This window comes from Lissotriton vulgaris, chromosome 1_1, assembly GCF_964263255.1.
Source record: "Lissotriton vulgaris chromosome 1_1, aLisVul1.2, whole genome shotgun sequence".
In the NCBI taxonomy this organism is placed as follows: domain Eukaryota; kingdom Metazoa; phylum Chordata; class Amphibia; order Caudata; family Salamandridae; genus Lissotriton; species Lissotriton vulgaris.
Window position 1 is genome coordinate 1,143,702,731 of NC_141685.1, and position 27,963 is coordinate 1,143,730,693.

The 27,963-nt window shown below is 46.6% G+C and overlaps 1 protein-coding gene across 1 annotated transcript in view; it reads right to left on the reverse strand.

The window, feature by feature from the left end:
• Positions 1 to 10,175: 10,175 nt before the first annotated feature.
• Positions 10,176 to 27,963, reverse strand: part of LOC147748805 (zinc finger CCCH domain-containing protein 10-like) — a 37,997-nt gene continuing 20,209 nt past the window's right edge. Inside the window, exon 2 of the mRNA XM_086963897.1 lies at positions 10,176 to 12,221. Within this exon, the coding sequence (XP_086820023.1) occupies positions 11,193 to 12,167 (975 nt within the window). The 5' untranslated portion in view covers positions 12,168 to 12,221 and the 3' untranslated portion in view covers positions 10,176 to 11,192. The remainder of the gene's footprint in view (positions 12,222 to 27,963) is intronic.

The following is a 27,963-nucleotide window of genomic DNA, read 5'->3' on the forward strand; positions in this document are numbered from 1 at the left end:
CCCTTCACGTTCCAGGTACCTATACTAACTGGCATGATGACGACATGAGACCCCGTTCTATGCATTTGCTAAGGCACCCCGAGTCCGGCCCCCGACCCCCGCCATTCACCAGTCCACACCCCCCTGGATCAGGCCCCCCTCCCAACAATCCCCCCATAGTCTGGGCCATCCCTCCCATTACAGTGACTCCAGCATACCCCACCTCCGAACCTCCCTGGCAGGGCGACGTGTTAAATTCTGTATACTGAAAGTAATTGCACAAAGATAGCAAGGGCGAAGCCCCAAGTACCCTCCGTTCCTGGGGAACTGCATTCACCCCTCCCCAGCTTCCCAGAGAGGCCTCTCCCCTACAAATTACAAGAAATGGAATGGTCACATTGTAGTGCAAGATAAGAAGTGCAAAGAAGAGCACCACTAGTGCCAACAACATCACATACACACCAACTTCGGTCGCCACCACACCCCCCCTCCCCACCAACCCCAACCCCAACCCCAACAGTCCCCCTGCAGTGCCAACCCCCAGAACCCCCTCCTTCCCACCCCCCTCCAGCAAACCAAAAAACAAGAAGACAGAGCTCAAGGCACTAAACCTGAACCAAGCACTCAGCAGTTCCAATGGGCCACGGGTCACAAGGTCCACATCAGACTGGAATCGGGGTGGGGGCACCAGTTCGGGGGCCCCCAGGGCCACGGCCCGGGGTGTCTTCTCCAAAAGTACCATAGTACCCCGAGACCTTAGGGCCAGAGACCCTCCGGCGCCCAACCATCAAGGAAGCCGGGGATCATGCTGCTCCAGAGCTCTGCTGAGTATCTGCTAGCGTGGCCGAAGCCCCCGATGCCACCGCAGCTCCCCTCTCTTGCAAGCTAGCAGTGCGGTCCGGACGCCCCCGGTCCGGGGAAGAACCAATTCGATGCCATGAGGAAGATCGATGCCGTCGCCTCGATGGGGAGGGATGCGCCGCCTGAGAGGAAGGAACGTCCTCCAACCCCAGAAGATCCTTCGCGGCCTGCAGGGAGCGGATTTGCGCCAGCCTGTTCTGCCACCGGAATATTATACGGAAGGGGTGCCCCCAGGAGTACGAGATGTTACGCTCCCGCAAGAAAGCAGTCACTGAGCGGAATTCTCGCCTCTTTTGAAGCGTAGATGCCGCTAAGTCCTGGTAGAGTTGCGGACGGTGGTCTCTGAATTGTAAGGAGGTGATAGCTCTAGCTTTCCATAGGATACGCTCCTTTGTTTGAAAGTCATGCACACATACGAGGATGTCCGGGGGGGGGCCACCCCCTCGCCTAGGCAGGCCAACTCTGTGCACCCTGTCCATTTTAATTTCCTGCACGTCCTCCTCGTCCAAGATCTGCAAGAACAGGGCCTGGACATACTCTCGCAAGTCTCCAGCCTCACCGTCCCAAGGGACTGCCCTAATACGAATATGGTTTCTCCTGGAACGATTCTCCAAGTCCTCCGCGTGGGCCTGCAGGTCCAAATTCTGTTCCGTAAGGCGCATAATATCCTGTTGTAGTTGGTGCACATCATTCGCCACACTCAAGTCGTGATCTTCCAGGGTTGCCACTCGTTCACCAATGCCATCGACATCCCTCCGCACCTCCCGGAGATCCGACGCCAGCTGGGCGCGAAGCGCGGAAATATCCTCCTTGATAGAGGCGAACAGCTCCGTCATGAAGGCCTTGGTGGCGGGCGCCTCCTCGTCCGACTGCCTAGACGAACCACTAGCCCCTGGGAAGATGGCTGCTGCGACGATTTGGAGGCCCCGTCCTTAACCGTCCTTCCTTTGCGTGGTACAGTGGACATCTCGAAGGGCCGGCCGTGCCGTGGGACCAAGGCTATCGCACCTTCACCGGGGATGAGGAGTGCTCAGGCGTAGCGTAAGGATTCACTAGGAATGCAGGCCTCCCCGCTTCCGCGTAACTGCGCCACGGGAGGCGGCCGCCTGATCAAGATGGCGGCCCAGAAGCTTCCCGCCAAAGTCCAAGAGTCAATGCAGGGACAGTGTCGTCCGGCACTCAGTCCCGGGTCCTCCGTCTATGTCAATCGGGGCCACGAAGGCAGACCCCCTGCTCCAGCCACGTGCCCCCGCCGGTCCTCCAAATTATGCTGTGGCCGCCGGTGAGGGGACAGCGCGGGCCAAACAGTCAGCTCGCAGGGTAGAATAGGCCTCTAGTTCCGCTCACATGCCGAGCCGGGGCCCACAGCACAGGCCCAGTGCCTTCGGTTCGTAGCTGTTGCACGCCACGGGCACCACCTCAGAGTGTTAGGCTGCTCGCGGGGGCGATGAGGACACCCCGCTTCATCAGTGGACGCAAGTAGCCGTCTCTGCGCCGTCCAGTAATGGGCGCTCCCGGGCCCGCACAGCTCCGCTGATAGTCCGAGGTACACCCTCCACGTGGCCGATCGTCTGTTGAGGTCCTTGGGTCCGCTGCAACAGAGCGCCCAATACCGCCTCAGTGCTTCGATAGTGCGGAGCAACACTGGCGGCGATAAGGGGGCAGGAGTGATCCGCTGCTCCGCGATGCCACGCCCAGCCGGCGCCGGCTCCTCTGCACTCATAGGCCGGCCTCTCCCTCACGGAAGACTGATGCTTAGTAGGCCGGGCGATGACCCTCCCGCAATGGCGCTCTCCGGTCTCCTATGGCCTCGTCGGGGGCTCCGGACCCCTCCACTCTATGCCGGTGGCCTCTCCGAGTATCTCAGAGTCGATTGGCACCCCGTAGGCGATGCTATACAATGCTTAGCAGGTCGGGCGCCGGAGCGACTCGAAAGCACGTCTTACTCCGACGCCATCTTGGCCACGCCCCCCTGTTTAGGTACTTTTAAATGCTTTGATTCTAGTTTATAAAGCGCAAACAATTACCGCTATGGTTTAACAAACAAGCCCGACCAGACCAAGACAGTATTGTGAGTATATTACACGGTGATATGACACAAAGACATCACATAATGCACCAGTTTCCTCACACTTTCGATGAACTTGCTGTCGAAGGGCATGAACTGGCATTTCACTTTCACCAATATCTCCGAATCTGCAGATTATTTTTTTCAAGTGTGTGTGAGGGGGGGGGGGGGGGGGGCGGAAGAATTGATGGCATGTTTCAGTTGGGTGGGGGTGGCTCGTGATCAGAGGGAGGTGTTTTATTACTTTCATTTTAACATACATGATGTGGAACAGTAGCTATTTGAAGCATGAGTCTAGGCTCCGTTCCGTCAGTGCTCTGCAGGGTTTTATCTTGTTGAACCTTGTCGGGTCCTAGAAGTGAAAATGAAGTAAACATAATCCAAAGTAGTAGTTGTGGAATAAGATGGCTGAGAGACTGGTATGAGTTAGAGATGGCATGGCACATTTGATCAATTTTGGGACTGAAAATAACGATGTATTTATAATGTTGTGGTGTTGCACATAGGTTGCTCTTCATGCAACCTCTATGAGACAATTTGTAATAGATGTTGAAGATTTCCAGTTTGGGTGCTTCGAAGATACATTTGGTGCACTAAGCTTTTTTAACCCTTGTAATGGCCAGACTATATCCTTTCCTGTTTAGGTTCCACTGGTGTCGTCTGTGACGTACACTAATGCCACTCCACGTGCAGCCAACACGGCTCAGATCTGCTAATCCTCCTTTGATGTCAAAACTTGGTTGTTCAGTAGTGTTAGTTTCTTAATTTGGATGGTGCCAGGCTATCAAGTGCTTATCGAAGGCTGGGTTAGAGATTCAGTGGCAAGGTTTCAGGGCAACCAGGGACAGGCAGGCACATTTTCGCTATGTTGTACATCATCTCGACCCGTTCACTGCTTACATTTCTGACAAATCCAGTAGTGGGGGTGTGGATGTTCTAGTTGTGTGCTTCTGGTTTGTAAAATAGGCGGGCCGAGCTGGAGACAAAAAATTGTCAAACAATCTTTGGAGGTGCACCAAACAGTTTGCGATTTTAAGATAATGGGTGAATTTACAGAACATGGGTGTGACCAGCACTCTCACTCGCAGACTGTTTTAAGCACAAAGCCAGGTTGTTCCCTAAAAGGTCCATTGCGCGTTTTGAATCTAGTCAGGGGTACTCATAGTACGGCCCGCGGGCCGGTGGCGGCCCGGCAAGCCTGCCCTGGCGGCCCGCGGGCCTCGCAGACATCGTACCCGTGTTTTAAGAACACATTTTTATTTAAAAAATTCTGCAAACACTAACGGGTGCAGCAGCGACACTCAGAGAGACTCTGCTGCTCTGTGGGGGCCGGGTGATTCAATCCAGCGATAGGCACAGCAGCAGAGTCTCTCACACACACACAGCCGCACCCGAGCACTTCACACGTCTATAGAAAGACCATTTGCATGTTAGTAAAGCTTTGTGAATTTCACCTCTTCTTAGGCCCCTGCAGCTCCGCTCTGTGGGCGCCGGGTGATTAATTCCAGTGATAGGCAGAGCGGAGCTGCAGGGGCCTAAGAAGAGGTGAAATTCACAAAGCTCCACTAACATGCAAATGGTCTTTCTAAAGACGTGTGAAGTGCTCGGGTGCGGCTGGAAGCGGGAAGCTGTCTCAGCCCTGGCAGACACAGTCTGTTAGCAGTCTACAAAAGGTGTCATTTTACCACAGAGCTGCACTGCTCTAAATGTAATGCAGCTAATTCCTTCAGTATCGAGTCAAGGGCAGTTTCCGATATGGTGGTGGGGGTCATGCGCTTCTTCATCCTGCTTGGGAGTGCCCAAGAAGAGCATTTGTCTATGCTGCTTTTGGAGAGACATTCAATGATTTTAGCATTAGAATATAATGCATCATAGTGTGGCAAGGGTCTCGGAACACCTCAGGGTTCACAAGGTTGGTGGCACTCTGTATGGAGTGAGGGCACATAAGAGATGCTACTTACAGAAAGTGAAATGAATCAAGATTAGCCACTGCTGAGAATTAGTCCTATTGAATAGGAGTTCATGGGGCAAGAGCATTCTGAAGTTAGTGAAACTCTTTACGTCAAGGGAGGTGGAGGGAGGGAGACAGAGACAGAGGGAGAGGGAGACCGAGAAATGGAGACAGAGAAAGGGAGACAGACAGCGGGCGGAGGTCGACAGAGGGAGGGAGGTGGGGGAGGGAAGCAGAAGTGAGGGAGGCGTGGGAGGGAAGCAGAAGTGAGGGAGTGGGGGAAGGGGAGTGAGGAAGTGAGGGAAGGGGAGTGAGTGAGGGAGTAAGGAAAGGGGAGTGAGGGAGGCAGAGGGAGGGAGGCAGAAGTGAGGGAAGGGGAGCGAGGGAAAGAGAGAGGGAAGGTGATTGAGGGAGGTAGGGTAGGGGAGAGAGGGAGAGTGGGAAGGGGAGTGACGGAGGGAGTGAGGGAAGGGGAGTGAGGGAGGGAGAGAGGGAAGGGGAGAGAGGGAGGGAGAGAGGGAAGGGGAGAGAGGGAGAGTGGGAAGGGGATTGAGGGAGGGAGAGGAGGAAGGGTAGTTAGGGAGAGGGGAGGAGAGAGGGAAGGAGAGAGAGGGAGACAGAGAGAGAGGGAGAGAGACAGTCAGAGTGAGGGAGACAGAGTCAGAGTGGGTGAGACAGGGAGACGGGGAGAGAGAGGGATGGAGGGAGGGAGACAGAGTGCGAGAGAGAGATATATAGAGGGAGTGTGACAGAGATAGAGGGATGGAGGGAGGAAGAGAGAGAGAGAGAGAGAGAGAGAGAGAGAAACAGATAGAGAGAAAGAGAGGTGTGTATACCGGGTCTGGTGGCTCAGTGGACGAAGGCGTCCGCTGCAGGGACCTGTGTTCAACCTCATGGCCACAGTTGTTTTGTTGTTGCTCTAGCCCCGCCCCCTCCCCCTCAGACCCCGCCCTCACCGGTGCGGCCCTCGGACCCAAACCACGATGTAAATTTGGCCCCAGAGAGAGAGGGAAGGAGAGAGAGGGAGACAGAGAGAGAGGGAGAGAGACAGTCAGAGTGAGGGAGAGAGAGTCAGAGTGGGTGAGACAGGGAGACGGGGAGAGAGAGGGATGGAGGGAGGGAGACAGAGAGAGAGAGAGATAGATATAGAGGGAGTGTGACAGAGATAGAGGGATGGAGGGAGGAAGAGAGAGAGAGAGAGAGAGAGAAACAGATAGAGAGAAAGAGAGATGTGTGTATGCCGGGTCTGGTGGCTCAGTGGACGAAGGCGTCCGCTGCAGGGACCTGTGTTCAACCTCATGGCCACAGTTTTTTTGTTGTTGCTCTAGCCCTGCCCCCTCCCCCTCAGACCCCGCCCTCACCGGTGCGGCCCTCGGACCCAAACCACGATGTAAATTTGGCCCCAGAGAGAAAGTTTGTGGGTACCCATGATCTAGATGGTCCAGGATTCTGTCAAGTCTGAACCGTGAACAGGAAGTTCCTTCAGCATGATAGGGTTAAGGTCGTGCAGGTAGTTGTTCGCCACTACGACAAAAGAGCTCTTTAGATTGATAAAACAGCTAGTGTCTAAAACACAAAACAGGAATACATTTAAGACCAGAATATCCTTGAAGGCGAAAAGCAACATATGGTAGAGCACTATTTCCAATTCTCTATTCTTCAAGCTATTTATGGCCCTGGTGAAAGTGGTCATTGAAAGAGCTACTGCGAACCTGTGTCTCAGTAAGGCCCACTATGAGTTAGTTTGAATAATAGCGAATAAACAGTGTGTCTTTCACGGCAAATCTGACGTTTTGGAGGACAAATTTTACTTTAGGGCTCTGAGAAGTAGCAGCATTGGGGTCGGACAGTGGGAATCAGCAGGTGCTGCTTTTCATTGCTTTCCTGGTCACTGGTAGATGCTTTAGAGTACCATTCCTAAAAAATGATATGTATTCCCTCCTCTACTACCATTCACGTAGGGAAAGCAATGAAAATACTCAAGGATGCATGCTTGATAAAATTAATTGCTAATTTAAAGCTTTATTCCCAAAATAATGGCATAAAAGTAGATACAAATTTTAACCCGTTGCGTGCGTCGGCCAGGGGCTGTCCGAAATACGCCCATTCATTAATTCCCCAGGCTGAAAATCTGAGCCAACATTGATAACCTCAATCAGTGTCCAGAAGGTCATGAGAGAAATGTAGACACAATTACCTTGGAACCTAAGCAAGCAGACAGAGGGACTCAGTCCACGGAAATCATCACATGCACTGCAGGCCAATTTCTGGAATAGAGACCTGTCTTGTTGAAATAAATCATCACACAACATGTGTAAACAGCTAAAGTTCAATATGGAATACAATTTTGCTTCTAAACTGGATATGAAGATCAAAATGGAGCCAGCTGGGAGGGCGAGATGACCCAATTCTGCGTAAGACAGGGCATTTAAACTGTGGGGGCTTGTAAATAGGGCTTTATAAGTAATCTTTTTTATTAGGTTTTCATTCAATGGTACACAATCACAAGTGATAGAGATCACAATAAGCACTTATTAGTTCAACACACTGTCATCCTAAAGCTACACCCATCCCATATTTGTTGCAGGGTGTGTGTAGACCCATTACTCTAGAATGAGTCTCAGCCTTCAGTAAACAGTATTCCTCTTCCAGCATCTCTCCCATGACCCCCAAACTCTGGCAAAGTTTTATTCCACATCTTCTGGGCCTTGGACAGCAATCTCTACCGCACATAGCAGAGGTCCATCTCTGCCCTCCAAGCTCAAGGTGGACACCTGCCGTCACAGGAGTGCTGTGTACCTTGTGCAAATCTCTAGACTCAATCTCAGCAATGTCCTTTCTGCAGTCATGTATCCCTACGCATCCAATTTGAGATGGGATCTTTTGGGAGTTAGGTAAATGGGGTACCGCATAACGACTCCCAGATTGAGAACTACACAGCACCATACTGAATGCAAGAAGTCCCTCTGCATCACTGCAGCGGGGGTCAGAGGCCCTCTGTATGAGCACTAAGTGCGGAGGGCTAAGGTATATGCAGTGTAAGTATCTCAACTGTATGAGGCTGAAAAATGTCCTCACTGCCGCCTCTTTTGGTCCAATGAGGGCTAGTGCCCACTCAAGTGTCATCTAATTGGCCCAAGTCCTCCTCCCAACTCATGTAGCCATGGGAAAGAGTCCGGCATGTGTAGTACTAGAGATTTATAAAATAGATATATGTAGCCTCAGATAGGAAAGGATGCCCATTGTTAGTTTAACTGCTAACGGGCTGTATTCTTGCAGCTTTTCCAACGTGGTGAAGTGGGGCCGTATGGTGTGTCTAAACTGTAAGCACGGCTCAAAAAATCATAAAAATGTTAACAGACCTGCAGGTCTACTAACTTTAATAATCTACTCTTCCTAACTGTAATGTACTTGACCCGTTAACTGGTCTCAAATTGTGTGATCCTAGGCAAATTATTTTTCTTACGAAGCAGCCTTTTTCCTTATTATCACAGAAGAGAGAACCTTCAAACATGCAAGTTCACCATTTCTGCTGTACAAAAACTCTTTATTTACTAGACTAAATGTTTGCTCCATGTACAACAAGAATCAAGCCCATATAGAGGGTACACATGGCTCGCCTCTTAGTTCACTAATAGCATTGTCATCTGGGCAGGAGCAGTAATAATTCCCAGTTCATGTTTAAAAACTCACTTTTCTTAAATATATTACCATAGCATGATGTGGTAGTGCACTGTCATTTACAGATAGCACATTTTCCATTGAAATGGTCACAAAACTTTCCCACCAACATGTAGTTTTACTGATAATAGCGCATAAATAATGTTTCGAAATTGGGTTTCAACAAAACTACTTACAATTTGTACACCACCAACTAGTGTTCTAATTTGTTTTGATTCTATAAAACTTTTTTCACGACAGAATTACAAAAATGGCTCTTCATAACTAGTGAAATATAATTGAAATGTTAGAACAATTCCCTTAGCTATTTCAGTGTCGTGTTAAATGAAAGGCTGTAAGATGTCAGGCTTTTTTCTAACATGCTTTGCATAGTTCAGTTGTCACATAGTTCACTTTACAAAATCCTCTAACTTTAGTCACAGAAAGAAAACTAAATATAGGAAGACAAACTGAATTTTGACCTCTGTCTCTTAAAGCCAGCAAATGTGACAAGATATCAAGATTTAAAGGTATTTTTATTGCTCCTTCACTTTGTGAGCAATAAAGAGGTCTTTAAATCGGTCACATTTGCTCTGCTTTAGGAGACGAAGATCAAAAGCCAGTTGTCTTTCAGCATTTACTTTTTATTATGTGACTGCAGTTAAGAGTATTTTACACTCCCAGAAAGGGCAAGTAGTCCCTAAAAATAGCTCATCCCGAATAAATCTTGCTCGACAATGCACCTGGGACAGTGGATTTTTTGAGCCATGGGTAAGTACTAAAACGCAGCACCCTAAGAAGGCATATACCCGTAAAGCCATTTTCCTTCTTCAATATCTTTCCTTCTCTGCCCTAAAACAGGCTACTATAGCCCTTGTGTCGGCTAAACTAGACCATTGTAATGCCCTTTATCTGGGTACCAACAAGGGGCTAGTGCACAGCCTGTAGCTTGTGCAGAATGCTGCTGCCAGGCTGGTGATGGGGCTTCCCAAATATCACCCAGTTTCGGCCACTATCAGGAATCTGCACTGGCTGCCGCTTGATCGGAGAATTGTATTCAAAGACCTCTGCCTGGTTCATAAGGCTTTCTACAACACAGTGTCTGATGGCATCAGGAAACTATTTCAGAGATATGTCCCCATCAAGCAGCTAAGATCGGCTAGTAAGAACCTGCTGATAGTCCCTAGCTTCAGGAAAGCCAGGTGGGGAGGGAGAGCCTTCTCTGTCTCTGCGGCCAAATACTGGAACTCCCTCCCTTTTTCAATCTCGGTCTGGACTCTCACTCTCTTTTTCGCAAAGCCTTGAAGACCTGGCTTTTTACTCTCTCTACTCCGTAAGTTGGTTAGATATTTGCATCTCTTTTCTCATCCCGGTTGACCTCTTCCGGCAGCGCCTTGACGCCCTGCGCTAAGTTCGAGCTTTATAAAGCTTATATTCATTTATTTATTCCTTCTTAAAAATGTGTAGATTTTTTTGAATGGGCAGTTGGATTTTAGGTTGAGGGAGCTTCTGCCACAGTAAAAGTTTTTCATTCAAATTCTATGACATGCTGGGATATTGTTAAGAAGACAAGAGGCCCAAGTATTTCATTTGTGTCCAAATACCCACTTTACGCACACAGTCATTCAAAAGATTAACACAAACATTAATTCCTGCTTTGATATAGAAAAGATTTTTTTTAATAAAAACTCTTCATTCAGAAACATCCAGGAGGTACATATTCCAAAAAAGCTGACAAATCTAAAGTGAAACAAATTGGTTACATAATCTGAAAACATTATTTGTAACCCTTGTAAAACTAAAGAGCAGAAAAATTGATCTGCTACTGATGTCAACACCAACTTGCATTAAGATCAATCTTTGAAAAAAGAACCAGAACTTTGAAAGCATTGTCATTGGTTTCATTTCTTGGCAAACTGGACAAGAATGTTTTAGGACTAACTGCATGAAGCAAAACCTATGAACAAACCAAGCAGCACCATGAGGCCAAATTGTTTTACATAGGGATAAGGCTGCTTGCTACATACTCAAAGTCGCAAGTTGGTAGACATTTACTTTTCTCTTGAAGGTCCATTATATTGTCAGGAACGGAGTTTGTTTCTTTCCTATTGCGCTTCGGTTTGTTGTAAGGCCAAGTCACCATTAGTGGGTTTGATATGCAAAGTTGTACCAGAGGCCTAAATAGAGTGGTTAGGCTGGGAATGCAATGAACGCAGTAACTCAGACATGTGTGCATTATCCAGCATATTATCACCTTCTCCATCATAAGTGACAAAAAAGCTTACCCTGGATCACTATTGACAGTTGATGCAATTCAAAACAGGCTGCTCAGAGCAAAACATTATTTTAACACAAAGTTTTTTACTCTGCTAAAACCACGATTTTAGACCAAACCTCTTCCAAAAATATTTTATCTCCCGCTCCTTTTAGAAACTAGGAACTAGCTATTTTTAAAACAGCTAAACACTACTCCCAGCAACCCTGTAAAGTGGGAAAGAAAAAATGGCATCAGCTTTAAGGCTGTTGACTTGCCCCAAAAGTAATTTGTGTGCCTGACTGTGATACAAATATTATGGGTGTACACGTCTTCACAGGTTGTGCATCTGCAATGCCGGGTGCCATTAACAAAAGACACTGGGAGAGGAGGAGCGGTGTTAGGCAGAAAGTGGCCCTTTAGTTTGCTGTGCCGACTTGGCCTGCAGTTTGTGGGGTAGAAGAGGTTACCAACTCACGTTTAGGTACAAGGTGTTGCTGTAGGGCGTGGCTGCTTAAGGTGGTATGAGTCTGTGCAAGACCATGGTTATAGTTGGTGACCATTGCTGGCATATCACCTGTAGCCGCTGCCAAACTTAAAGTCAGAATTTTGGCCTGGTCCTGGCGAAACTGAGCGTTCTGTACCAGCAGCACCTCGTTTGAGGCCTGGAGAACAGATACCCGTTTCTTTAGCTCCTCTACATGCCTGCGTAAAAAGATGGCCTCTTCCTCTAACTGGCGATGCTCTGGAGTACTAACAGGGGCCAAGCCGTAATCATGCACTGGCATCTGTGTGCCTTCTACCCGCCGCCTTTTAAGCATAGAACCCAGATCCTGGAAAGTGTTGGTCATGTATGGGCTAACATAGGTGTCAGAGCGGTTCACTGTGGGGAATGTGCTCTGTATCAAGGCCATGCTCTCCATATTCAGATTTTTCATGTCAAATTGATAACTATAATCCATATTGTACTCGTTTTCTCTCTGGATATGACGAAACTTGCACTTTGTGCCTCGCAGGCACCCACCCTTTAGATAATCCCTGCAGATTGGGACCTCCTCTTTGCTGTTGGGGAGGTCAGTTGGTTGCAGCCCCAAATTAGCAGCTACTTTCTGGTGCAGGTGAGGCGGGAGTTCGCCTGTCTTTTTATAGTGATCCTCATCTTGCCTGGTGCCGTGAATGAACTTGCAGTTGAGGTGCACGCACTCCTTATTCTGAAAGTCGTGACAGAAAATAAACTCGTTCTTGGTCACACCTGGGTCTGGCACGCTGGCGTCGGGGTGGCGGAATCGGCAGCGAGACCCTCGATAGCAGACGTTGCGCAGGAAATCTCGGCAGACATCCTTGGTGCTGTCTCCGGCCTCATCGCTGCCGCTTGCACTATCCCTGTCTGGCATTTTTACCCCCCAACGCTCAGCGCAGTATGGGCAAACGAAGCGCTCTGCGAACAGCTGCAAGAAAGAAAACCATTTCCAACAATTAAGAGCAACTCCAGAACTGTCAAAATAACTCTTTGACAGGGTTTCAGAAAACCATACTATTTAGACAATTCATAAGACAGCAATGCACATTAAACCTGGCAGGCCCAACTTATTGGAGATTCTTCTGTTCAGCTAGTGAAAATGGCAAACAGTAGGGAAGATAACAGACTAAAGAGACTTCTCCAAACATGGAAAGAGGAGCAGTTTTAATCATAACCTAACAAGAACTCACAGACCAGCCTCGCCTGAACACAGTGCTTTATAACAAATAATTAATTTTGCAAAAGCAGTGACATACAACTCTATTATACTGCTGATATTAACAATGCTTTTCTGTCTAATTAAGCACTACATTCCCAAGAATTCTTATACGAATTACAAAATCAATTAGTGTCCTAGTTTCATTAGAAGCCTAAAAACTGCATCAAGACTTGCCCCTCAGGGGGGGGTAAACCCGGAAAGAAAGAAAGGGCAAGTTGTACCAAGGGAAAAGGTTTATATATACACAATTAACTAATGTTGCATGTCATTTCGCAGAAAATAAAGATTTAAGGGTGAGAAACACATATATATATATATATATATATATATATATATATATATATATATATATATACACACACACACACACTGAAAAAGCAAAGGTTACATTTTACACAAAACCATAAAAATTCAGAAGTTACAGTTAATTATCTCAAGCAACTATAAATCGTGCCTTAAGGTAACTATAATTCGCGTCATGCACGGTTTCTTATCAATAATGTCGCAGCAAAAATTCCAATGATATTATCAATGCGGTCACAGAAGATAACATGACTGATGTAATATTTGGGGTAATTAGCAGTGCATGGCAAGGGAGCCAGTTATAGTAAACTAAGGGGCACAAGTTATAGTTACTTGAGATAACTGTAACTACTGAATTTCTATGGTTTTGTGTGTGTAAAATCCGAACCCAACTAGAACGTCCCTGTAACTTTTGCTTTTTTTTCAGCGAATTTCTAAGGTTTTTTAAAATTCTATTTGCTAACTATAACATCCCTCTAAGCATTGTTTTTTCCAGTGAATTTCTATTTGTTTTAATGCCATTTCATAACTATAACACCCATGTAACGAGGGTGTGTGAGTGGTTGCGTAAGTAGGTGTGTGACTGGCTGTGAGAGGAGGTCTATGGGTAAAGGTGCTTTCTTTTTAATTGGCATCTGGATCAGTAGATCCACCCAAATTCAGGAGAATCTGTGGATCCTCATGCACCCAAAAATAATTTCCGGACAATTTCTTGCCCAAAAGGGGTCCCTCAATAACCCTACCATCAGTCCATTGTGGTCAGGGTACCTCTAAATGGACCTCTTCTATGGCTTTAAAATTGTATTTTCCACGCTGGGAAAGAGTCCAGATGAACAGATTGGCGGCTGAAAATTTCCTCTCAGTTTTGCGGCTATTCAATTACGGCAGTGCCTTTGGCACGTGGATCCGCGTTTCTACAAATACATAAATATTTTCACCTTAATAATGCCCAAACTACTGTACAGATTCACACCAAATTACAAGGAAAACTCTTTTTGGACCAAGATCAAGCTTTCTGACAAATTTGATGCAATTCAGTTCAGTGGTTACGAGCTGTAGTCGTGTCTAAAATCCCTATGGGAAATTGTTAGGGGAAAACATTCAGACCCCCCCCCCTTTCCTCGGCCCCAGCTTGACGGCTCACCCCGAAACTTTACAGACAGCAGCTGAATCCACTGGCAAGCTAGTTTTGAAAACTTCATGTAGATTTGTTAAGCAGCACCAACGTTATTAGCGAAACAAAAAATACTTTTCCTATGGAAACTAGGTCCTAACTAGACAGTTAGGTTTTTACGATTTGCACAAACAAATCTCAAAACCAGCCCTTTTGTAAAAATACTGCAATTTTCACAAAAGTGGCTGAAAAGGTTTTTTTTTCCAAAAACTTTGCTGTTCACCCTCTTTACTGGCTCTGTTCTGCAGCTGAGCCAGTAAAAGGAGGGTGAGCGACAGGCCGGCAGGCAGCAGAAGTGTTAAATTCCTCGATCGCCTGCCTTTGAAATGCACAAAGCCCCCTCTTGTGCCATTAGCCTGCAGCCCGCCTCACACGTTTGTGCCCCCTGAGGACTCTGCAGGCCATCCTCCATTGCACTCCTCTCCCTTGATCCCCTCGTCTCCTATTAACTTCAATTTCTCCTGATTTTTAGGTCTCGGCTAGCTTTGCAGCACACATGTGCAGCTCGCTCGGCGAGATTTAATGTTAATGAGGACTTATAGAAAAGGGCTTTAAGCCCGCCCCTCTTTTCCATTGGCCGGCGTCACAGTTTATGCCAAACGGTGGCCAGCCATTGGAAAAGAGCTTTGTATGTTGCCTCCCTTTGGCTTTTTTGGACAGCCCACTTGGACAGGCTCTCCTGCTTTCCTTCTGGCGTAAAAGGTTTCTGATCTTTATGGGGCCATGTGTTTAAACACATGGCCTCATAAAAGACAAGAGATCCTCTTTCACTTTGAAGCAGGCATGGAGCGCACAGGGTCACGGGGAGTGCAGGCTGCTCTCACTGCCTACCCCCCAAATTCGACCATCCTCCTGTTAGTCAGTCTGTCCTCTCTCCCTCGTTAATATCTAAAAAAAAACTGCGCTAATGAGGGCTCTTATATATTATACAGACGCACATTTGAGTAAGTGTTTAATCATCTAGACGCCCACCAATGCCCCTTATTTCGTTAGAGTCTTGGCTCCCCAGACAGTCGAGAAGTGTCATTCCCTGCGATGGATCGTGCTGGGCAGAGAGGTATCTTCGTCACCCCTGTCTACGAGAGCTTTTAGAATTATCAATAGTTTGGGCCTGTTTGATAAGATGCCAGTGACAATATTACAAAATGTCTCATGCCTGGCAATGGTTGTCTGAAGGCAGTAAAGATATTTTTGCAGGGCACTTTGTGTTCATGCTGTACAGTAAGGCATTGGTAACTTTGGCAATTATTTTGTAGCTATGCTGGATAGCGCTGTGCCTAAAAATATTAATAAAAAAAAGAATGTTGATGCATCCAACGCTAATGCACTTGTAATTATTCTTAGCCACACTGCAAAGCATCTGTGTTGATGTACAGCCTGGCTGCAAAACAGTGCCAAAGCCAAAGGTTCCTATAATTTGTCTGAGGTGGGTGTAGTTACTGTCCCACTCAATGAGGATGAAACACCAGACTGCAGAAATGTAAGCTTCCCTTTCACCAGGTCAGTGCATACCCGCCAACTCACACGTGGGTGGCACCATGTGACACACTATATTGGTTACATAATGTATGGGTGGGTTGCACATCATAATTACATCAAATTCCTCTGTTGGTCATCACTTTGTCAAGCGTGCTCAATGGTAAACATGCCCAACCCCTGTGGCACGTGGAACAATGCATCGCAACGCTGGGACACTAGATAGTGTCCCAAACCATGGCACTGTAGCTGCTGCATACGCAGAAAACTTTACCCAAAATGTTAAATCCTATTTAGTCCTTATTTTCACTTCTTCAATCCAACTTTGATCATTATTTATCCACATGCAAGGAAATGCCAATTTCCAATGTTTCTCATATTCATGATGGGCCATCCGAACCTCTTCAATCAAGAATACGTACTGAAGCAAATTTCATCAGAAGCAGTTTATTAAAAACCCAATGCATTTCGGGCCTCCATGGGCCCTTCGTCAGGGGTAACTGGAAAAAAATTAACCAAAAATTACTATTCAATATACCACAACTTGTGTAAAATAATCATAATTGACATCTTTTCTCATAAAAACAATTGTCTGGCAGTGACAAACTGCGTGCTGTGAGACACGTTGCGTAAATGGGAGGGTTAGATTTGGGAGGAGGGGCATGTTTTCAGGTTAAAGATCCGGTGTGTGTAGTATGCCGTAAGAAACTCTTTTTGGGATGAGTAGAGATGGCCACAGTTCCCAATAAGCCGCGCGGGTGGGCGCGCGCGCACATAAATTACCTGAAGCGCGCAGGGTGCTGAATTTAGCGCGCACACAACGACATCTAATCCTGCAAGACCATATTCATGTTAATTGCGGCGCCCGTGTGCGCTACAATGAACATGAAAACTACCTCAAAGGGTCATAATCAGCCCCGCAGCTTGCACTAATGAAAAGAAAAACAGTGTCTCCAACACGACGTGTGCTTTAGCACACGCTGTGTTGGAGACTCTGTTTTTTCTTATCTTAATTGTGCACAGCTACGGGGGCCGATTGTGACCCCTTTGTGTTAGTATTCATGTTAATTTCGGCGCCCCTGTGCACTGGAATAAACTTGAATACTACTTCAAAGGGTCACAATCAGCCCCGCAGCTTTAAGTAAAGAAAAGACAAGCCGGAGTGGAGTGATAAAAAGATGATAGCCGTCGATGCTTCCTGATGCCATCCCGTGACTAAGGAAGTAAAGGGTGACAAATCGGTCTTTGTCACTCTTAGGAGAAGCTACATACACTTAAATGTAAAATGTTCTTTTCTGCTTTGGATAATATATTACTTTCTCCTCCTTTGCATCCACTACTGTTCCAAGTGTGTACTTGCTATCCTATTAACTGTACTTACATTTTGCCATTTTGTACTGTTCCTGCGAGTTTTGGAATATTAAACTGGAGATATTGCATTAACATTACTTCCCTGCCCAAAACAGCCCTGCCTCTCCCCTCTTTTCCATCATTACTTAACAAGTCTCATTGTGGTGTGTTACGTATATATACTCAAACTTTGCTAATCTGCTGCGCGACCGTACCCTTCACCCCTGCACTGTCAACCACGGCCTATGATGATTGGCACGGGAATTATGTGATTCTGCTAACATGAAAAATTCCACATACTATATTATTATCGCGATTTTGATGCATAGTCTACCATCTGTTACATCATTAGCAGATTTAAACAGAAATGTTGGCTCCAACAGAGCCGGGTCTGACTAATGTGTGCCTGTAGGGCCGTGTTTGACCTGAAGGTCACAAGTTCAAACCCCGGCGGTTCCACTCACTTTCATCCTTCTGAGGTCGATAGAGTGAGTACCATTAAGTTGGGTAACAATAAATATCTGTTGTTCAGCGCCAAGATATCCACGGCCAGGGGTGAACGTGCGCTTTACAAATAGATGGTTTAGAAATACCCGTTAGATCAAAAGCTATTTAAAAAATGTGTGTGAGAGTTCAAGTGCATGCTCGCATGTCTGGCATTTGCACAAAGGGTTTGTAGGGGGAAATATCTGTGTGTGTGCATGAGTATATGCAAACTTCAAGGTCCACTTTCAATATAACACTACATTGGTCTGCTAATCCTAATTTTAAATGCTCCCCAATTAGGGAGAGACATTATTTGAAGTGCATAAGAGTAAAATGATTAATCCAGGATCACACAGTTTGTGCACCTGGGAAAGCCAAAATTAACATACTGGTCTCCGGGTCCCATACATGTAAAACAAGCCACTAGATCACATCAGTGAGTTCAGTGCTCACATAGGTTTGCCACACGAAGGTGATAAAGAGGCTATACTCAACAATTCCACTCTATACTGCAGGGGCAGATGCTACACAACAGTGGCACCAGCAGTGTAATCGAAGGTCTTCAGTGCCAGCACTTCTCTTTCGCTGAGGTTTCAAGTTTCCTAGGGCATTGCAAGAATAGCTCGCCCAGTTCAGATTTTTGCTGTTTAATCTGGGGTCTGTAGTCCTGTTTATACCATTATGAAAACAGAACTGCAAGTCCCAGAATGCAATGAATAAACCTGGAATGGATTACCTAATCTTGTATGGGCCTGAGGAACTTGAAAGCTCTACCTTGAGTAGCCGCAAACAAAGTGCTTGGATACGCCTTCATACCACACCCTCCATGAAGATGACAATACTTTGGCAGAAAGAAACATTCTACTGAGTGACCATCAGTTTTAGTGGTGCCAGATAAAAATGTGGGCTAGCTCTGCTACGGCCCTGAGAGAAGGAGACTTAAAGGATAGAAAGAGAGAGGTTGCAAGAGGAGACAAAAAGAGTAGGGCTGGTTTGAGCTTTTTCCCAGGGCTGCTTTTGGTTCCCCTGTGGGCCAATTCGACAATGGTCACGTGCTATACACCCTTCTTGTCTTACTGCCCTGTTTTTAATGTATCTGCAGGCTTAGCTGGGCAGGATTTTATGTCACTGCCTAGATTTAACTCTTTGCTTAGGTTTCACTACTACTGTCTCCCTGCCTCTGTCTCCCTCACCCTGTCTACCTCTCCCTGTCACTCTGCCTCCATCTGTCTGTTCCTGTCCCTGCCTCTATCTGTCTCTGTCTGTCCCTGTCTCTGTCTCCCTCCCTCTGTCTCCCTCTCCATCTCTCTGTCTCTGCCCATCTCTGCCTCTATCTGGCTCGGTCTGTCCGTATCTGTCTGTCTCTACCTCTATCTCTCTTTGTCTCTATCTCTGTCTGTCTCTGCCTCTGTCTGTCTCTGTCTCAATCTTTCCCTCCCTCTGTCTCAATCTGTCCCTGCCTCTATCTCTGTCTCTCTGTCTCTCTCTCTGACCCTATCTAGCTCTGTCTGCCCCTGTCTCTATCTGTCTCTGCCTCTATCTGTCTCTGCCTCTATCTATCTCTATCTCTATATGTCTTTATCTGTCTCTTTCTCTTTTGAAAGCACACGTCGTGTTTGAGACTTTGCATGTCTTTTTAGAACGCAGCTGCTGGGCTGATTGTGTGCCTTTCCAGAGTATTCATGTGCAGCGCCTTGTACATGCATAACTACTGCAGCAAATAGCATAAATACTTTCAAAAAGGCTCACAACCTGCCCCGCAGCCATGCTCCTATTAACAGTGATGGCACTTGACTTGTGTGAATGGCACTCTTCCACACTACATGTTTTCCTGGATGTCACATATTTCACAAACTATCTCTGACGGGATATCCACACATTACTCCGTAGCTTGCACATCAAATATAAATATGTTATTTAAATTATGTATATGTGCGATCTTGTATAGGCTCCTAACATTTCCCCACCCTAAGAACAGTGCTTGAGTTGAGGATCTTTAGTAAAATCGTATTACGGTACCACCATTGGAGTCCTGTGCTTTTCTGAACCTGAAGTGTACTTGCCTGTGTAACCAATTCATGCCTTGGCATGTGTATCTACATTGACAACCTGCTTTAAGACCATTCATGTGGTGCTGCATGTGTGGAAATGCACTGTCTTTTCACTTTTTTAAGCAAAAGTTTGGAGTGATATTTGGCGCTGCACCTCCACGCGAGGTCTGGTTCCTGGCGCACATAGTCTTGGTTGCAGCGCACAGAGACCTTACACTGCCGCACACAGAGGAAAAAAATTAGAGGGAACATTGGAGATTGCTGGCGGTTTTTGAGCAGGTACGTGAGGGGATATAAAGGATGATTAACACAGTGGGGGTAAAGTAAATAGGCAGTTTCACACGTATCGTAACTACAGTTAAAGGTAGCATGAAACGGGAAAGCTTAAGTACGCGGCTACGAAGTTTAGAAAAGATTGAGCAGTTTTAAATGTCATCTGGTGCGTGAAATGTCATCTGGTGCATGAAAGGACAAAATAACGATATGGTAAGAAGCCTGTTTGAATTGGAACTTGAAGGGGGCTGTGGAAAGAGGGTTTCATAACGAGGGACGTAGGGTAATGATAACGGGTACCTAGGGCTGGAATGGAGGGGTGAGGAAAGAGACGTGGTAAGCGCATACCATAACCAATGAAACTTGTGATCATAACAGTAATCTAATTACGTGGGATACACCATGAGGCTTCTAGTAGGAACAGCACGCGGTTTGTCACTGCCAGACAATTTTTTTAATGAAAAAAGATGTCAATTATGTTTATTTTACACACGTTGTGGTATATTGAATAGTAATTTTTGTTTAATTGCTTTTCCAGTTACCCCTGACGAAGGGCCCATGGAGGCCCGAAATGCATTGGGTTTTTAATAAACTGCTTCTGATGAAATATGCTTCAGTACGTATTCTTGATTGAAGAGGTTCGGATGGCCCATCATGAATATGAGAAACATTGGAAATTGGCATTTCCTTGCATGTGGATAAAAAATGATCAAAGTTGGATTGAAGAAGTGAAAATAAGGACTAAATAGGATTCAACATTTTGAGTAAAGTTTTCTGCGTATGCAGCAGCTACAGTGCCATGGTTTGGGACACTATCTAGTGTCCCAGCGTTGTGATACACTATATCGGTTCCCATCACACAGTCTCCTGGAGGCAGGAAAAACAAGCTGAAAACCATTGTATTGCTTTTCCAGCTCAGAGGCTTTGAACTGTCAACGTCCATTAAGGGGTGTGAAAACACCCCAGGACATCGGCACAAGCCTCAGCAAGTTTTTTTCAAGGGGGAAAGGGGCTTGGGGCGGGACAGGGTTTAAAAGTGCCTCATAGGTACTTCTCCACACAAGGTCCCACCCCTTCAAGGCCCACCCCCTCTTCACAGAATGAGATTGTTGTTCAAGGTGGCAGGTATGATGAGAGTGGCATTATTTTGATTTTGCCTTAACGAGTCAGTAGCCCTGGGGTCCAGACTTGCATCTCCCTCCGACATCCATGTGAATCACTTCTATGGTGTAATCACGGCTTCCGGAGCGCATGCATGACCCGTATTTACCGGATCACATTGTTGAGAGCAGCATGCCTCATGAACACCTCACATTCAGTGTTTTAAAATGTAGAGCAAAGGCCAGCTCTGATTGTTACACTCTGGTCATGTGCTACTAATTGGGGGTGTGATTTGGCAATAGTTTACAGAGCCAGTGTCGTTCTGTTGCCTGCCCAGGATGGCAAGGTTTGTCCTTTCCTTTGTATGGTGATAGGATCAACCTTGGCATGGACATGAAAACCAGCTAACTCTGCAAAACCTCAACCAGTGAACTAAAGTTAGTGTTACACGCGTGGAGCAATGCACTTTTTCGGGGTTTGGCCGATGAGGCGCTGTAGACTGTCTGCTGTAAACAGACGACTGTAAAGCCATATATATGCAGAAGGAACACTGCCAACTTAAAAGCGCCCTACATTTCTACAAAAGTTACTTGATAGTCGTTACCATGGCGTTCTAGATACTATTCACACCCGATCTGGGCAAGACCCTGCTTATCATGATCACAAATGCTTCTGCTGGAGACGGTTTACTACTGATCCTCTAAAAACATTCAAGAATGAGGGAGGGAGGTACGACCACCTATCTTCCAGAGTTGCAGTCACTCTCTAAATGTAGCCAGATGTAGGCCACATCAATGGACAGCACCCTAGTTAAGCAATGGTGCGTAAACAGTGAGTACCTGCGGAAAACAGATATCCTATTAGCATCCGCGGTACTTTAAACACACAGGAGCGATCACTGCAGTGTCCAGGCCGTTACACCCTGCTGAGATTTAACGAGTGAAAACATACTTTTAGTTGCCCAAAAGGCGTCAAGGCGCCAATTGGGGGACACGCACAGACTACTTTTCTTTGGAGTTATGAAGCCTGGAGTACGGGGAGACTAGCAGAGTGCAGTTTACACTGCACACAAAGATTAACAGAAATGTATCAATTTATGAGCAGCCTTTGCCAACGCTGTGCTCCCTATAAGAATACCCACTCACCCCCACACAGGAATTGCCCTACAGAGCAGTAGGCGATGGGGGTCCCCTAGGCACTGAAGTTTGTTTTTCGGGGTACAGGCTTGCCGCGGGAGAGCTCTGCAGCCAGTAGACGTCTGCTCTTCAGCGTCCAAACCGTATCCGTTCCCAACCTCGGAAGCCTGAAGAGGCGCTTTGACGCATCCGGCGCTCCAGCATGTTGTGGGCGCTGCAGGTTCACATGCATTGAACCCTGTGCCCACGGTCTGCGCAGTTACTGGGGTGTCTCTGGCTATTACTCGTCAGGGGAACCCCCCTCCACCACGATCAGGGAACCTCCCGCCGTGTGCGTACTGACAGACATGTTTATTAAAGCCCTGATCAATCGCCTTATTACGCTGGTGCAGTTTTACAGAGTTCCCACATGCTTATTTTCAAACGATAAACACCTCTTAACTGTGCTGATGTGAAGTACTGCATCTCTCTTTCCTTGTCCCCCTAATTCCACCAATAACATGACAGTGAATTTATGGTTGGACCGTTATTGTTAATTTATTTGGCTGGAGTATTTCTTCTGCCACAAGCGCTGCACAAAAATGCAAAGGCAACAAGCATTTGCAATGCAATAGGTCTCGCATTAGGAAAGTTAGAGGTATTAGTATTGTAAATGACAAATTTTTTATTTATGTTTTTGTTTTGAAAATAGCGAAATTAATAACTGTCATTTACAATGCCAGTAGTGGAAACGTTTGCAAACGTGACACCTATAGAATTTTTAATGCAATAGGTGTTGTATTTACATGACTTAGATGTATTATTATTAAAAATAACAATGGGTTGTTTTTTTTAAATAATACTTAATTAAAAGTTATTGTAATTTATAATGGCAATAGTTTAAACTTTGCAAATAACTTTTTGGAAGATTATGTTTAGTGTATTTTATTGTGATGAAAATCCAAGAACAGAAGTGAAATATTAACATTTGTTTGTGACATTTGTAATAAAGTTTGAAAACATTGAGAGAACATGTTAGAACCAGTTGTTGATTGGTTGCACAGAGTGATGCTGTGGCGTTGAGTGGTGCTGTCTGTGGCGTTGAGTGGTGCTGTCTGTGGCGTTGAGTGGTGCTGGCTGTGGCGTGGAGGGGTGCGGCCGAGTGATGCTGGGGTGGGGCCGAGTGATGCTGGGGTGGGGCCGAGTGATGCTGGGGTGGGGCCGAGTGATGCTGGGGTGGTCTTGCTGAGTGATGCTGTGGTGGTGCTAAGTGGTGCTGAGTGATGCTGGGGTGGCGCCGAGTGGTGCTGTGGTGGCGCTGAGTGATGCTGTGGTTGTGAGGGAAGAAAGAACGAAAGAAAGGAAGAAGGGAAGAAGGGAAGAAGGGAGGAAGGGAGGAAGGGAAAGAAAGGAATGAAAGGGAGGAAAGGAAGGAAGGAATGGAAGAAAGAAAAAGGCAAGAAAGGATGGAAAGGAAGGAAAGAAAAGAAGGAAAGAAAGCATGAATGGAAAGAAAGAAAGGATTCTAATTGCAAGTGTTAACATGAACAGGCTTGTTTTGAAGATGTAGTCCCCAAATTTGAGATTTCATGACAGAGATCAATCAATCAGGAGTTTGTTAAAGCGCAACTACTCACCCGTAAGGGTCTCAAGGCGCTAGGGGTGGGGGGGGGTGCAGGTTCCATTCCATCAAGGAGGGGGTCTGTCGAAGAGCCAGGCTTTGAGGTTGCTTGCGAAGATGGGGAGCAGTGTCTGTCTGAGGTGGAGCGGAAGGGTGTTCCATGCTTTGGCCGCTAGGAAGGAGAGGCCTCCCGATCTGGTCTTTCTGGTGCAGGGGACCTTGGCGTAGGAAAGCTGGGCTGATCGTAGGGTCCTTTGGGGTGTGTGGAATTTGAGCCGGCTGTTCAGGTATGCTGGTCCGGTGCCGTGGAGGGCCTTGTGTGCGTGGGTGAGCATCTTAAAGGTGATTCTCGCCTCGATGGGGAGCCAGTGGAGTGTGCGCAGGTGCTGGGAGATGTGGCAGTGTTTTGGCAGGTTGAGGACCAGTCTTGTGGCGGCGTTCTGGATGTTCTGCAGCTTGCAGATGAGATTTTTGTTTATTCCGGCGTAGAGTGCGTTGCCGTAGTCGAGTCTGCTGGTGACCAGGGCGTGAGTGACTGTCTTTCGGTGTTCGAGGGGGATCCATTTGAAGGTCTTACGAAGGAGGCTGTAAAACTTGAATTTTCTTAGAATAAAAAAACTAAAGTTACCAAATCTCATAAAGCCAGACAATTCCGGTCGGTGCACCTTGTTCCGGCGCAACTATGACAGATGCAGCCAAAAAATGCATGCATCCGTTAAAGACTTTTAAGTGACCCGTCTCTTTGTAGCTTTCAGGCCTCTGTAAGAACGTCTTCCTCTCTAGGCAAATCAGCCACCCACCAACTATCCATCCGCTCTAGCCAACTTGACACCCCCCTCCCTCAATCCTTCACTCAACCTGCCTTCCCATCTCAGTATGTCTGCCTGTCTCCTGGTCCATCCAACCAGCTATCCATCCTGTTGGTCTGTGTCTCATCCATCCAGGTGGTCTGCCTGTCTCCTTGTCTGTCCATCCAGCCGGTCTGCCTTGTCTCCTGGTCTGTCCATCCAGCCGGTCTGCCTTGTCTCCTGGTCTGTCCATCCAGCCGGTCTGCCTGTCTCCTGGTCCATCCATCCAGTGTGTCTCCTGGTCCATCCTTCCATCCAGCCAGTCTGCCTGTCTCCTGGTCCATCCATCCATCCATCCATCCAGCCGGATGGATTAGAAAATAAATTCGGCATCCACCCGACTCAGAGCGGGGGGAACAGGGCACTCGAACACGTCCACGAGTACCAGCCGCCATCTTAGGGCTGGCTCGGGACGCGTTCTAGCTCTTCTCCACTTCCGGGAGAGAGCTATATAGAGCGAGCGAGCCCGCCGCTCTGAGATACTTATTTGCACATTTGACAGAGCACGAACGACCTCAGATCAATTAGCGCTGCTATTTGTTTTGATCTAGATATTTTAGGCTGCCATTGGAGCGTTAATAGAAATTTTAAAAATTTTAAAATTGTCATTGTTTTATTCATTCTGCGCTTTGGAACATCCTTTGCACCTTCACCCTGCGATTAGAAAATAAGTTCGGCACCTACCCGACTCATTAGAGCGGGGGGAACAGGGCACTCGAACACGTCCACGAGTACCAGCCGCCATCTTAGGGCTGGCTCGGGACGCGTTCTAGCTCTTCTCCACTTCCGGGAGAGAGCTATATAGGCCTCGCTCACCCAGGATGGGCAGCGGGCGCGCGTCGAAGACGCGCCTAAGACAAGCCCGTCTGTGCCCGTCCGAGCCAGATCCGGGCCCAGGGCCACTCCCCCTGGTCCTGCTGCTATTCATAATTCTCCATCTATCCTATGCTACACCTCCGCACAACTGAAACAGTGGAACACAGGTGTGGGTAGGTCCTGCAATTTATTATTGTTATGTAAACACCTGCCTACTTCACCTACATCTTGTGTAGGTTGCGCTTTTTCCTTGCCACCCCCACAGCACGCGACAAACACTACATCCTACTCCCAGGAAACCCCCAGTGCTTCTCCATTAACTAACCAATATGTAAAAGCAGCATTAATCAATGTACGCTCACTCCCCCAACATAGTCTGGTAATAAGGGAGACTATTATTAACCAAGAACTGGATATACTTCTTATTACCGAGTCATGGGGAAACAAAGCATCTGGCCCTGATTTTGTACTGGCTACCCCAGAAGGCTATTGTGTAGCTAGACAAGACAGGACTTCAGGTCGAGGTGGAGGTTCAGCCATCATTTATAGGGACATCTATCGAATAAAATGTGATCCCATCCACAGCAACAACTGCGAAGCTATTACATTCACTATTAATCTTACCCAGAAACAAGCTTTTAAAGGGACACTTGTGTATAGACCTCCAGGAACACGCACTAAATTTTTAGCCACTCTTACTGATATCACGGAATCAGTAATAGGTTCACCAAACTATACCATTCTTGGGGACTTCAATTTTCCACTTGAAAACATGGAAAATTATGATACAGCCCAACTTATCGCTGACATGCAGGCAACAGGATTGCAGCAGCTAGTGAGGGGCCCCACGCACAATGCTGGGCACACATTGGATGGATTATTTACCAACGACCCCAAAATTGAGACACCAGTAGTACTTCCTTTGATATGGTCTGACCATCAAGCCATAATTTTTAGGATTAAACTGTTACCCCTTAAACCTTCTAAGGCTAAAGTCTGCCCGTTGGTGGGGGCACGGATGTGGAACAAGGCAGACATGCCGCATTTCACTAATCTCTTGATATCATCTATTCCAGAAAACATAGGTGATACTGAGACCATGTCCACGACTTTTCAGGAATGGATTTTAAATGCAGCCAACCAAGTTGCACCTGAAAAATGCTATCGCCCCAATAGAGCTACTCCATCTGCTCAATGGTACACAGAGGAACTGCGCCTCCAGCGTCAGTACTGTAGAAATCTTGAAAGGCGTTGGAGGAAACATTACAGTCCCTCTGCTAAGCAAGATTATAAGAGTGCTCTAGCAATTTATAAAAAAGCTATTAACACGCAAAAGAATCTCTTTTACACTGGCCAAATTGAGCAAGCACATAACTCAGCTAGGATGCTCTTTCAAGTGGTAAATTCTCTTTCCAATCCAAGTGGACCTGTGATTGAGAACTCGCAGGAATTATGTGATTCATTAGCTACCTTTTTTAAAACCAAGGTGATGGACATCTATTCTACTTTTTCTAATGAACAAGCAGGAAAAACTGATGCTATACCCAATATTTGTCCAGTACTCAATCATCCCTCCTTTGATCAGTTTCAACCAGCTACTGAAGATCAGATCAGTGCACTGATTTGTAAGATTAAATCAGGTTCCCCACTCGATCCTTGCCCCCCCACTATAATGAATAAATTACAGAATGTTATTACACAGCCGCTAACCGAAATATGCAACTCCATATTCAAATCAGGTGTCTACCCAGCAAGCTGGAAGAAGGCCATTGTTAAACCTTTAATTAAAAAGCCTTCCTTAGACCCCACTATTTCGTCCAATTACAGGCCTATTGCCTGCCTTCCCTTCACGTCCAAAATCATAGAGGCAACCATGAATAAACAGCTCTCAGAGTTTATTGAACATCATAAACTCTTAGATGACACTCAGTTCGGGTTCCGGAGGGAACACGGAACTGAGACAGCACTAATAAAAGCCTCGGACGAAATTAGAGAGATTATGGACTCAGGAGGAGCTGCAGTTCTTATATTATTGGACCTGTCGGCGGCCTTTGACACGGTCGACCACACCATCTTGGTCGACCGTGTCGCGACTCTTGGAATCAATCATCTGGCCAAAGACCTTATAGCCTCCTTTTTAGCCAACCGTAGACAGGCAGTAAAGCTGGGCAATTACTATTCGCCCACCACAGAATTGCCTTGTGGAGTCCCTCAAGGATCCTCGCTAAGTCCTACACTTTTCAACATTTATGTTTCGGACTTAGCAAGGGTCATTAAATCCCATGGGATGCCTGTAACCACCTATGCCGATGCTACCCAGCTTGTGTTGGCGGTGCACAAGAATGGCCCTGTGGTGGCAGCTAAGTTCCAGGAGGGATTACTGGATGTACAATCATGGATGCACAGTAATTGCCTGAAACTTAATGTGGAGAAGACTGAGGTTATGACCTTTGGCACAATTTCCCCAGAATTGTCCCACACATGGTGGCCCAGTCAGATGGGCCCCCCCCCCGGTACCAGTCACTAAGGTCAGAAATCTGGGAGTGATTTTTGATAACAGGTTATCTTTTGGATGCCATGTTAACAAGGTGGTTTCGGCTGCTTTCTTTGTACTGAAGAAAATAAAAAAAACTCTTGCCGTATCTACCAGTATCTGCAGGAAAAACGCTAGTTACCACCCTAGTATTTTCAAAATTAGATTATGGAAATGCTCTCTTTCTTGGTACACACAAATATATCTTAAACAAACTTCAGTCCGTCCAAAACATGGCAGCACGGATCCTGCTTAACATCCCTAGGCGACATTCCACTTCTGCAGCCATTCGCCATCTCCATTG